Genomic DNA, 13,027 nt, shown 5'->3' with positions numbered 1-13,027 from the left:
GTTGTGGCCTCTCCCATTTGCGGAGCACAGGCTCCGGACGCGCAGGCTCAGTGGCCATGGCTCACGGGCCCAGCCGCTCCGTGGCATGTGGGATCCTCCGGAAACGGGGCACGAACCCGCGTCTCCTGCATCGGCAGGCGGACTCTCAAGCACTGTGCCACCAGGGAAGCCCCTGCCATTTTTTAATCAGGTTGTTTGTTTTTTTTTTTGATAGAGTTGTGTGAGCTGTTTATATATTTTGGATATTAACCCCTTATCGGTCATATCATTTGCAAATATTTTCACTCATCCAGTAGGTTGTCTTTTCATTTTGTCAGTGATTTCCTTTGCTGTGCAAAACTTTTTAAGATTAATTAGGTCCATTTGTTTATTTTTGCTTTTGCTTCCTATGCCTTAGAAGAAAGATCAAAAAAATATTGCTATGATTTATGTCAAAGAGTGTTCTGCCTATGTTTTCTTCTAGGAGTTTTATGGTTTCCGGTCTTATATTTAGGTCTTTAATGTGTTTTGAGTTTAATTTTGTATATGGTTTGGGAAAATGTTTTAATTTCATTCTTTTCCATGTAGCTGTCCAGTTTTCCCATCACATTTATTGAAGAGACTGTCCTTTTCCCATTGTATGTTCTTGCCTCCTTTATTGTAGATTAATTGGCCATAGTATGCAAGTTTATTTCTGAGCTCTATATTCTATTCCATTGATCTGTGTCTATTTTTGTGCCAGTACCATGCTGTTTTGGTTACTGTAGCTTTGTAGTGTAGTCTGAAGTCAGGGAACATGATATTCCCAGGTTTGTTATTTTTTCTCAAGATTGCTTTTGCTCTTCAGGGTCTTTTGTGGTTCCATGTAAATTTTAGCATTATTTGTTCTAGTTCTATGAAAAATGTCATGGTTATTTTGATAGGGATTGCATTAAATCTGCAGATTGCTTTGCAGTAGGATGGACATTTTAACAACATTAATTCTTCCAATCCATGAACACAGTATATCTTTCCATTTCTTTATATCATTTTCAGTTTCCTTCATCAGTGTTTTATTGTTTTCAGAGTATAGGTCTTTTACCTCCTTGGTTAAGTTTATTCCTAGGTATTTTATTCTTTTTAATGTAATTTTAAATGGGATTGTCTTCTTACTTTCTCTTTCTGATAGTTTATTATTAGTATATAAAAAGCAACAGATTTCTGAACATTAATCTTGTATCCTGAAATTTTACTGAATGCATTTATTAGCTCAAATAGTTTTTTTGATGGAGACTTTAGTTTTCTATCTATAGTATCATGTCATTTGCAAATAGTGATAGTTTTACTTCTTCCCTTCCAATTTGGATGACTTTTGTTTTTTTTTCTTGGCTGATTGCTGTGGCTAGGACTTCCAATGCTATGTTAAATAGAAGTGGTGAGAGTGGGCATCCACCTTATTCCTGAGATTAAGCAAGCATGTTCTTCATGAGCAGAGTCTCAGTTTGTTACAGCCCTCCTGTAAGTCCCACTGGTTTTCAAACCAGCTAAGGGAACTTGTCTTCCTGGTGTTGGACCCCAGGGCCGGGGTGCCCAATATGTGATTCGAACCCCTCACTCCCCAGGGAGGATCTCCGAGCCCATGATATCCCTCTCTTCTGTGCCCCTGACTAGGGAGTCCCACCCTGATTGCTTCTCCTTCTTTCCTTTCTGACTCTGTGTGGATCTTTCTTTACAGTCTCGTGTCCAGTTTACTACCAGTGTCCAGTTTGTTTTCATTGAGAATTGCTCCACATGTAGATGTATTTTTTAATATAAATTTATTTATTTGTTTATTTCTGGCTGCATTGGGTCTCTGTTGCTGTGCGCAGGTTTTCTCTAGTTGTGGTGCATGGGCTTCTCATTTCAGTGGCTTCTCTTGTTGCGGAGCATGGGCTCTAGGCGTGTGGGCTTCAGTAGTTGTGGCACTCAGGCTCAGTAGTTGTGGCTCACGGGCTCTAGAGCGCAGGCTCAGTAGTTGTGGCGCATGGGCTTAGTTGCTCCACGGCATATGGGATCTTCCTGGACCAGGGTTCGAACCCGTGTCCCCTGAGCTGGCAGGCCGATTCTTAACCACTGCGCTACCAGGGAAGTCCCATGTAGATGTGTTTTTGGTGTATTCATTGGGGGAGGTGAGCTCAGCATCCTCCTACTCCGCCACCTTGATCTTCTCCCAGTAAAAGCACTATATTTAGAGATAACAGACCTAAAAGAGCTAAAAGTTGTTGAATTTGGGGTGTATAAATGACAGATGAAGAATGATAGAATGGTTTTCATTCCAAGCCTTTTGGTGCCATGTGACTTTTTTTAAACCACATGCATGTGTTACTTTGATAAAAATACTATGTTTATTACAAATTAAGAAAGTACATGCTCATAGTATATTCAATAGATGCACTCAATGATGTGTTTTTGGTGATGTGGACAAAGACCTATATGCAAGATATCTACTGTTTTTAAAGTAAAACCCAAATGTTTGTAAGAATAGAGGACTGATAACAATTGATATCTAAATATTTCGCATCAGCAAAGCACTTATATAAATCCCAGAACTGTAGGACATGAAAAGAAATGAGATATTTCCTTGTACGCTGGTGGAAAAGACCTCCACTCAATACCATTCCATGAAAAAAGCAAAGTGCAAGGGAGTGTTCAAAGAATGCTCCCATTCATATATTATAGAAAATGTATATTGATAATATGTGCTTTTATATTCATAGAGGACTTCTGGAAATTTACTAAAGTAACTGTTAAACTGTGCCTCTAGGAAGTGGGACTGAGTGGGGAGAGAGGGAGACATCATATTCATTGTATGTCCTTTTTTTACTGTAAAGTGTTCGCTATGTCACTGCACTTAATTTTTCAGTGAAAAACTGCCAATATGGACTTCCTAATCAATCCATTTGAGAAGAGTCTATGAGTGCCCATGTTTAGATATAGAATGGGAGGCTTGGAAGATGGAGGATGGCCAACTCTATAAATATTCTCTTCACCTAGGACTTTTGAGTGTGAGCCCATGGTTCTTGGAAGAATCAGTGCCCTGGGAAGGGTGTTGAGGGGAGGTGGGCTGCAGGGTATGTAATTCTTTCTCTGTTCCTTTGTTTCCAATATCTAGGGCTTGTTCTGAACAATTTGAATGCAAACATACCAATAAAAATCCTGACTATAATTACACGAATTTTGACAACTTTGGCTGGTCTTTTCTTGCCGTGTTCCGGCTTATGACCCAAGATTCCTGGGAGAAGCTTTATCAACAGGTTATCTATTTATTCATTCTCTCTCTTTATTTCCCTCTCTCTCTCTCCTACCCCTCTGCCTCCTTGCCTCCTCTCTCCCTTTCCATCACTTATCTACCTCTTCATCATTTATTTATAACCTACCATCTCTCCTTCACCTTTGTCATCTATTTCTTATCCTTAACAGTTGTACTGTTAAATTGTGTTTTAGAAATTCCATTAGAAACATCAAAAAAAAAAAAAGACTATAAATGTGATATTTGGAAGAAGAGTACAAAAAAACTCCTCTTCCTAGAAATATCACCCCTCTCCAGATTCCCCACTGACTGAAGTTCCGCTACTAGTGCTTCAGCTTTCATGCAGCATTGCTCTCTCTTGCCTTTTTAATTTAAAAAATGCAAATACCCTTGAGAAAGTCACAGTAAAGTCACTATGACTTCTGTGTGAATGTACAGATGGCATTTCCTTGCTGAGAGATAGGGCATCAGGAGCTCTAGGTGATGGGGGAGGCAGTAGATGATGCTGCAGGTAACTGAGCCAACCAGGGCTGGGGAGAGACCAATTGCTACAGTGTAATCTCTACATGAGGTCAAGTCACCCCTCTGCGGAGGAAAGATTCAGACGCCAGCATGTGCTGTGTCCCTTGCAGACTTTGCGCACCTCAGGGCTCTACTCAGTCTTCTTCTTTGTGGTGGTCATCTTCCTGGGCTCTTTCTACTTGATTAACTTAACCCTGGCTGTTGTCACCATGGCTTACGAGGAACAGAACAAGAATGTAGCTGCTGAGACAGAAGCCAAGGAGAAGATGTTCCAGGAAGCCCAGCAGCTGTTAAAGGAGGAGAAGGAGGTAGGGGCACGTGGTGTGAGACAGTGGGGTCTGCTTGGGAGGACCCCAGAGGCCGTGGGGTCTGACACTCAACGTTTCTGTATAAGGCCTAGTCTCAGTGCTTTCCTAACTGGTGCTTTTCTGAGAATTTTTAAGCCCTTTGCAGCTGGCTCTGCTACAGTCTCCCACTAAGATGTCCAGGCGCAGGGCTCTTGAGGAAGGGAACCCTTGGTTTTGATGATCTTTGACCTTCTGAAACCTGAGCCTTCAAAGATAGATCCCAAATTGCTGGCTAGAGGATAAAATGTATGTGTATGTAAATTAAGGCTCTGCTCCAGGCTTTCCTTTGGGAAGCTGGAGATGTTTGTGTCCAGGGACTTTGCTTGCGAGAGTCTGGAAAATCAATCATGGTGGCTGTAGAGATGACAGTCATGATCCTTTCTTATAATCCTTGTTATATTTACAGGCCATTCTTATTGTTTCTGTGACATCTTTACATTTTTTCAGCTCTAAGATTCTAAGATTCGATTCTAAGATTTCAGAGCAGGGCCATGTCATATGCTTTTTCTCATCTTCCACAGAGATTTGTCAGGAGGAAGCCCATCTTAAGTGCTTGATATCTGCAACGTTAAGCGCAAACATTTACTGAATGCTTAGCACATACGGGGCACTGTGCTAAGGGTTAGTGACACAGAGATATCTAAGAGTTAACCCTGCCTTCGAGGGCTGCAATCTCGTGGACAAACAGGACATGTTCCCCACATAAACAGTGACAAAGCTAGCATCCCACATAAACAATGACAAAGCTAGCATATTACAGTTGGGCAATGAGCAATCAAAATGGTCCAGTGCTACCAGAAGAGAGGAGAGAATGCTTACTGAGGTCGAAGTCATTTACAGTGTTCTGTGGGGAGTGTGATCTGTTCATTAATTGCTCTTTTTTCACTCTCTAAGGCTCTGGTTGCCATGGGCATTGACAGAAGTTCACTTAATTCCCTTGAAGCATCATCTTTTTCCCCGAAGAAGAGAAAGCTATTTGGTAATAAGAAAAGAAAATCCTTCTTTTTGAGAAAGTCTGGGAAAGACCAGGTTCCAGGATTAGATTCTGATGAAGTTTCTTCAAAAAAGGCAAGTTTGGGCCAAGGGATTGATGATACTTTAGCACTCTTCAGGGGGACAGGTCAAGTTGTCAGTCTAATTGAAAGGACTCATTCATTCACTCAGTCATTTATCCATTCATCCATTTGCACATACTTCCCTGCATCCATGTGTCTATTCAATTATCCATTTATTTACAGATGTCTATTTAAAATGTTGACAGTGTTTATTTGGCACTGGGGTAGGCACTGGGGATATGTGGGATATATAACACAGGCAAGTAATGATGAAGGCACACTGACAAGGAGGCAGTTACTGTTCAGTGTGATGACCGACATGATGATCACTGAGCGAGAGCAGAGCAGGAGCATCGTCTTAGGGGCGATGTTTGTTCCCTGCAAGGCAAACCCTGAGACGTCAGAGTGCAAGTAGATTATTTGGGAAGTGATCTCAGGAGGCACTAAGAGGGGAGGGGAGAAGTGATACATGGAAGAGAAGGTGGCCAATTAATGTGCATTATTAAGCCAGTTTAATCTCCCTGGAGTGAGGGCACTAGAGTATTTATACATCAGCTTTGATCCATCATTGGTTCAAGACTTCTGGGGTCAGGAAACAATAATTTTTCTGTATTTCTGACATGCTATGTGTTAGGGCAAAAGTGTTTGGGTTGCCAAAGGAAGCCTGAGGACGTATGGATGGGGCCAACAATAGTGTCTGCTTCAGACAACCAACCCCAGACTTAGTGGGGGCTGGGAAAAGAGCAGTGGATCAGAAAAGAGTTCCCAGAGGAAGCAGTGTATAAGCTGAAAGGATGAATTAACCGGGTAAAAGGAAGAATGAAGCACTACCCATAGAGAGAACAGCACATGCATAGGCCTGGAAGCAAAGGAGAGCAGAACATGACCCAGTAGAAAATGTGCAAGTGTGTGTGCGCACGCGTGTGTGTGTGTGAGATGAGGTTGGGGGGGTGGTGGCAAGAGGCTCTAGTGGTAAGATATGGACCATCATAAAAGGCCTTGAAGCCAAGCTAAGGAGTTCATTCTTTACACTGAGAGCAAGTGGTAAGCAGTATGGAAAGGTTTTAAGCAGAAGAGTGATAATGACTAGATTTACATTGTGGAAATCCTGGATGCATTGAAGAGAGGGGATTGGAGGAGTGCGAGACTGGAGGCAACCAATTAAGAAGTTGTTGCAGTGATCCAAGTAAGAGGTGACAATGGCTTAAACTATGGTTAGGGCAGTGAGGATAAAGAGAGATGAACAGGTTACAGTGATCTGCAGAGGAAAAGATTTTGGCAATTGACTAGATGTAGAGGGTGGGGTTTATGGCTTGGGTAGCTGACTTGTTGATGGGTAATCTACTGAGATGGGCAAAGAGCATGTTCTGGGAGCGAGGAAGATAGCAAGCTAAGTTTTGCATGTGCCAATTTTGAGGTGCCTATGGGGCATTCAAGTCAGGCTGTTGAGTAGGCAGCAGGATCTGCAGAAAAGAAGCTATGGGAGGATGTACTGAAGAAAAAGAAAGCTAATTCTTATCATTTAAGGTGGGGGATGTTTGAACATGTTTTAATTCTGGAGAAGAGAAGTCAAAAGAGAGGAAGATGTTGGTGCTACAGGCCAGGGAATAATGGCTAGAGCCTCTTTACTGAGGTAGGGGGAGGATGAAGCAGGCAGGAGGTGGGCGTGTGTGCCTGAGCCCGGGGTGGGGAAAGGGAGTTCAAGGGCCTTTGTAGAAGTAGATGCACGGACCTCACCCACTGCTCTGAGCAGTTCTCTGATGGAGTGACAGGGCAAGAGCTCATGATTTAGAGGCTTCTTTGCTGTCAGATCACAGCATATTCAAGAGACTGCATATATTTTTTAATATTTTGCAAGTTTTTCCTCATTTCACAAAGCAATAGACAAAGACCCAGACACCTAACATAAAGTGTCTTTTCCCTTTAGCTAGAATAGGAAATAGCTATAGAAAGACTGCAGGCTCCCTTTAGAATAGCTTTTCAGAAAGGGATAGTTCGCTCTGGGGCCATGGTTGGTCAGAGCTTTGGGGGGCATAAGTAATTACGGATACCTGAGTTTTCTGGATAGCTGAAGGTTTATGTCCTTTAATCTCTTGGTACTTTAGAGTTGTAGATAAGGTGAGAATCAATAAGCTCTTAGACATAGCCTGAGTGCTTGAAGTTTAGTATATGGATTTTGTGATATTTATTTTGACTGTTCTTTTTAGTTACTGACTATTTCAAAATCTATTTAGGCAGCCACTCAAGGCACTTCACTATGTGGCCTCAATCCACCTTTCTAAATTTATACACCACTTCTGCCCCTTGCAAACATTGTTTCTAAATCGCACTTTTTATTGCTTTCATACCCTGAACCACTGTGCATTAGTTTTTGTAAAATATTTTTTGCTCTTTGTTGACAATGAGTAAAACACGGAGAAAGAAATGTTTCTGTAGGTACGACTCCAGACTCTAGAAATGGGCATACATAAGAAATATGAATGTTCAAACCATATTTCTCTTATCTATTAAATGTGAATTAAGAAAACTGCACCTTTGGCATGCCATGAAGTTGAAGTGAGTTGAGCATCTTCGCTGCATGTGGCATTGAAACAGTTTGTCAGGTTTTGAGGAGAGGTCGCCCCTTCCCTTAGACAGTCCACCATGCCTTCTCTTATAGCCACACCTACTTGAACAAACCAAACGACTGTCCCAGAATCTGTCAGTGGACCACTGTGATGAGCACGGAGACCCCTTCCAAAGGCAGAGAGCGCTGAGCGCTGTGAGCATCCTCACCATCACCATGCACGGTAAGTTCTGTTCCAAGACCAAGGGGGAGCCTAACTTCAAGGATGCCCTTCCCTTCTCCCTCTCTCCAGCCCCCCAGAAGCCCTTTGCAACCCACTGTACTTCCTGCAGAGTGACTCCCCATGCTTCTTTGGAGCATGTGAGCAAAATGGCTTGGAAGAAGCAGGCCTTCCTTTTGGGCCCACCCTGAGCTGCCACTTGGGTCGTGGTGGGACCAAGCGCACCAACGGGACTTCTCGTTCAGGCCAGGCAGTCACAGGAAGTTTCAGTGACAATGATAGCCAGCCAAAGAAGAGAAGACATAGAAGTTTCCAGGAGGTTACAGTTGTCATTGAAGTTAGAATAGGGTTCTGGCATGAATAATAGAAGAAGACTTGCGTATGCAGGCTGGAACCATCTGATGGACCTGATTAACAGGAGACAACAGGGACCAAACTGAAGGGTTCGTGTTCAAGGGCAGGACTCAAGTCACAGCAAGAATGGGATCAAATGGGTTCTTGGCACTTGTGAGCCTATTGCATCATCTCATGAGGCCTTGAAATTGTGTGGAAATAAGGGTGCAGCTGCTTTCTGGCCTGAATTCAACCAACTGATAGCATACCTTTTGTTTCAGTGCTTATAGATGCCCCTGCCTGAATATCTCCCCTTCCCCTGAGCCCTGGTAGCTTCCTGTGCTCTGGTACAGCCATCACCATGGTCTTCCTTGAGTGAACATAACTTGGGCTTGTGTCTGTCTCTCTCATGGGTTCATAGCCAGTCAGTGTTGACTTCCCCATCTGTATCTCCCACAGTGTGGCCCTGCTCCCAGATGCTCAATATAAGTATAAAGACTTGAAGTACTTGACTATACCACATGGAAGTTGAGTGTGGGAAACCTTCCTAGCTATGCGTCAGTACCCTTCTTGACTGATCATGTTGTAGCACAGGAGATGCTAGGGAAGAGGGAGGAAGGAATGCACCCAGGCAAAGAACAGCCAGACTGGCTCAGACCTAACTCCTCAAGTGCTCTTTCAATTCTCCTTCTCCAGAACAAGAAAAATCACAGGAACCTTGCCTCCCATGTGGGGAAAACCTGGCATCCAAATACCTCGTGTGGGACTGTAGCCCCCGGTGGCTGTGCATTAAGAAGGCCCTGAGAACCGTGATGACTGACCCCTTTACTGAGCTGGCCATCACCATCTGCATCATAATCAACACTCTCTTCTTGGCCATGGAGCATTACAAAATGGACCAGAGTTTTGAGAACATGTTGTACACAGGGAATTTGGTAACTCTCGGCTTTTTAAAATATAAAACATATTTCAAACTTTGAATTATAACTCAAAGTCTAAACATTTTGTGAGTGGCCTAACCTAACGTAGGTCTTTGGTCCTCTTAGGTGGAGTAGAGGGAAAAGATGACCGTTAGGATTTTATTTTTACCCATTTCAGTAATTTTCCATGGGCCCCTGTTCGCCCTCTAGTACGTTGAGGTGTTTCTTTAGTCATCTAATGGATGACTAAAGGGTCATTCAGTGGTAAGACAGAAGCAAGTAGACATCTTAAACGGTCAACTATTTTGGATGATCAAGAAAACATTAACCATATCCAGAGACCCATGGTAATGAGAACCATGGTCCCCAGTGATATTGACAACATCATTTGTCACAAAACAGTGTGACTGCCATTACTAAGTGTTATTTTCCCTGGAAAGGTGAGTCAGAGCATGGAAGCTGTAGGAGGTTCTTTCCCAGGAGTAGGTGTGAGAGGCTTGTGGGGTGGGGTGGGCATGGGGTTCCAGACTTGAGCCTGCTTCAGTGCGTTTGTTATTGGATGAAGCTACTCTCAGTTAAATTGGGAACATTAAGATACAGGAGCAGATTTTTCCAGAACTGTTCACTTTAATTCATAGCTCCTGCAGAAGGCCCAAGGGAAAATTAGTTTCCCAAATATCAGAAATAATAAGTACCTAGTGAATGTTCTACCCTAATTTGCTACTGAGTTAATTAGCTAAAAACCTTACCAGAATGTCTAGCCTTTTCTTCTTACAGTTTTATGTTATTTTTTCTAATTTAAAAAGCAATGTATGTTATTTTAATTTTAAAAATAAGAAAAAATACAAAGAAGGGAAATACAAAGAAGAAACTCATTTCCTATGGTCTTAGTAGCAAAGATGATCATTTTTAGCATTGCAGAGTATTGCCAGGCAGTATGTATGTATGTAGGTATTTTTAAATTTTCCTTTTTTTTTTACTTTGACAAGAACTCACAGTACGTATTGAATCAGGAGTTGGTCCACAGAGCTGCTTCCATGCATCAGGTTTAGGATGGTGTAGAACTGTAGACAGGTGCCTGTTACCCTTGGTTCCACATCCCATGCAGGAAGAGTAGGGAACTGCAGTATAAGAGCAGGGTGGATCTCCTTACAGACAGTCTGCATTTAAGTTCCTTTTCCCATACCGCCTTTGGGAAGAAGTGCCCTGTGGGTGTGCATAGGTCAGATTAGATTCCACGTTGCACAATAAAGCTAAGACACACAATACCTTCTAACAGGCTGGCATCTTCTGGGCTCCAGGCCGGGGTGTTTAGCTCTCTCCTGTTGAGGTGTCCCAGAATGGCCTGACGGTTTAGTTTCACTTGGAGGCAGAATGCTGTGCCCTCAGGGCCACAGCCCCTACCTCGACAGAGTTAGCAGGACCCATCTTTCAGCATCTCCTGGTAGATGGAGTTATTGGATAAATTCCAGAGAATAATCAACCCAGAGTCATCCCCCTGGACAGAGCTTCCCAATTGCAAAGGTGGTCTGTCCATCACTTCATCTGCTGGTCCAACTGTGGGAAATAGCCAAAGCCCGCCTCTCACATTTCCCGCTGACCAGGCATCCTGGGTGCTGAAGTGAAGTTGCATTTTACAGCTGGAAGCTGGCAAATTAAGTGACATTCTTCTTCACTCTCTCCAGAGGCAAAAGGAGCACAGGGACATTGTTGGTGTCTGAGAACACAGACAGCAGCTGGACCCTGGGTCCTGAAAATTGAAGAGAAGCATGCAGAGCTGGTTATGTAGCCTGTGCATCTATTCCATGTGCCCCATTCCCTAGACATGCAAAAAAGGGGCAGCCACCTCACCTCTTGTGCCCTCCTGATGGTGGTGCACGGAGGCCTTGGAGCCCTGAGCTTGAAAGAACACATTCAGACCTCTCCTGTCTGATGGATGGACCAGGATTAAGCTGGCCTGTGGAGTTCTGTGGACTAGACTTAGAAATGGGCTCTCTAGGCTTCAGAATTGCTTGAATCAAGCGAGTACATTGAGCTCCCAAGGAGTCATAAATAGCAATTGAATTGGATTGCAAAACCAATGGTCCCAAAGCATCTAGGGACACTGTTGGGCTCAGACACCTAAAGCCTGAAGGAGACAGGAGGAGGAAGAGTGGGTCAAAAGGGGATGGAGATCAGTCCGACACAATTAACTGGAATGCACAACACTGCCTGCTTTTAGGCGCTGGTTATGGCACTGCGCAGGAATAGGCAGCAATTTTTAAAGGGAGAAGATAGGTATAAGCTTTGATTTTTCTTTGCCACCCTTGATTTCTTTTTATTTGCCTATTCTGTGTTTATTTATGCCTATCCTTTTATTTTAACTTGTGTCATTTTATTTTAGGGATGTATTTTATAAATAGTAAGTCATTGAATTATTTATAAAAATAGATTGCGTGTTACTTTTTAATAAGGAAAGTTAATCATTTAGGGGTTGTTTTTGTTGTTTCCAGAACTAAAGAGGACAGTCTTATAACACAGCGGTCCCCGACCTTTTTTTTTCTTTTTTTAAGATGGTGGGGGTAGGAGTTTATTAATTAATTAATTTATTTTGCTGTGTTGGGTCTTCGTTTCTGTGTGAGGGCTTTCTCTAGTTGTGGCAAGCGGGGGCCACTCTTCATTGCAGTGCATGGGCCTCTCACTATCGCGGCCTCTCTTGTTGCGGAGCACAGGCTCCAGACGTGCAGGCTCAGTAGTTGTGGCTCACTGGCCTAGTTGCTCCGCGGCATGTGGGATCCTCCCAGACCAGGGCTCGAACCCGTGTTCCCTGCATTAGCAGGCAGATTCTCAACCACTGTGCCACCAGGGAAGCCCCAGCAGTCTCCAACCTTTTTGGCACCAGGGACCGGTTTCGTGGAAGACAGTTTTTCCATGGACTGTGGAGGGGGGAGATGGTTCAGATGGTAGTGCGAGCGATGGGGAGCGGCAGATGAAGCTTCGCTGGCTCGCCTGCCGCTCACCTCCTGCCTGGTTCCTAACAGGCCACAGACTGGTACTGGTCTCCGGCCCGGAGGTTGGGGACCCCTGTTAAGACGGACATTTTAGGGGCTTCCCTGGTGGTGCAGTGGTTGAGAGTCCGCCTGCCGATGCAGGGGACACGGGTTCGTGCCCCGGTCCGGGGAGATCCCACATGCTGCGGAGCGGCTGGGCCCGTGAGCCATGGCCGCTGAGCCTGCGCGTCCGGAGCCTGTGCTCCGCAATGGGAGAGGCCACAACAGTGAGAAGCCTGCGAACCGCAAAAAAAACAAAACAAAACAAAAACAAAAACAAAAAGGACATTTTAAAAGACTTTAACCCTTTTCATATTACTGTATTATTTTCATACTATTGTTTTTCTCATTTCTATTTAATGTGTGTGTGTGATAAGAGAAAGTGCTGTTTGCTATGAAGGAATGCTTTGCTTTATTTTCTGCAAAGAATAGAAGATAGATTTAGTTTTGAATTTGGCTACTATGCTACATTTTGCAAATTTCTTAAGCCTGTATTATCTAATTGTTAAAGACAGAGAATTATTTTTCCCTTGGAAAAGACACAGTTTAGTGCTTTTTAAGCTCTTGCACCTCCTTTTAATTCTTTGATATTTTCTTCTGGAATGATGCGCCCTGCGTTCTAGTGAGTCTTTAGGATTATATTCTGACTCCCTAATCTTCCTTTCAACCATAACCAATCTAGGGTTTATCCTCTATATCAGGTTGCTCAAAGACATTTTTCTGTGCCTGCTAGTATTTTTCAGTTCTCTGCTCTGGGCTCTTTTAATTTTTTTTTTTTTTTTTTTTTT

At 43.4% G+C, this 13,027-nt stretch overlaps 1 protein-coding gene across 1 annotated transcript in view; it reads left to right on the top strand.

Moving 5' to 3' along the window:
- SCN11A (sodium voltage-gated channel alpha subunit 11) overlaps window positions 1-13,027 on the top strand; it is a 66,551-nt gene that overhangs the window by 18,435 nt on the left and 35,089 nt on the right. The window contains exons 8-12 of the mRNA XM_007468135.1: window positions 3,110-3,251; window positions 3,880-4,077; window positions 5,011-5,184; window positions 7,831-7,960; window positions 8,987-9,225. Coding sequence (XP_007468197.1) covers window positions 3,110-3,251; window positions 3,880-4,077; window positions 5,011-5,184; window positions 7,831-7,960; window positions 8,987-9,225 — 883 coding nt within the window. The remainder of the gene's footprint in view (window positions 1-3,109; window positions 3,252-3,879; window positions 4,078-5,010; window positions 5,185-7,830; window positions 7,961-8,986; window positions 9,226-13,027) is intronic.

This window comes from Lipotes vexillifer, unplaced genomic scaffold, assembly GCF_000442215.2.
Source record: "Lipotes vexillifer unplaced genomic scaffold, Lipotes_vexillifer_v1.1 scaffold1770, whole genome shotgun sequence".
Taxonomy (NCBI): Eukaryota; Metazoa; Chordata; class Mammalia; order Artiodactyla; family Lipotidae; genus Lipotes; species Lipotes vexillifer.
The sequence above is the reverse complement of the archived record's forward strand: the minus strand, read 5'-3'. Positions and strand labels throughout refer to the sequence as shown.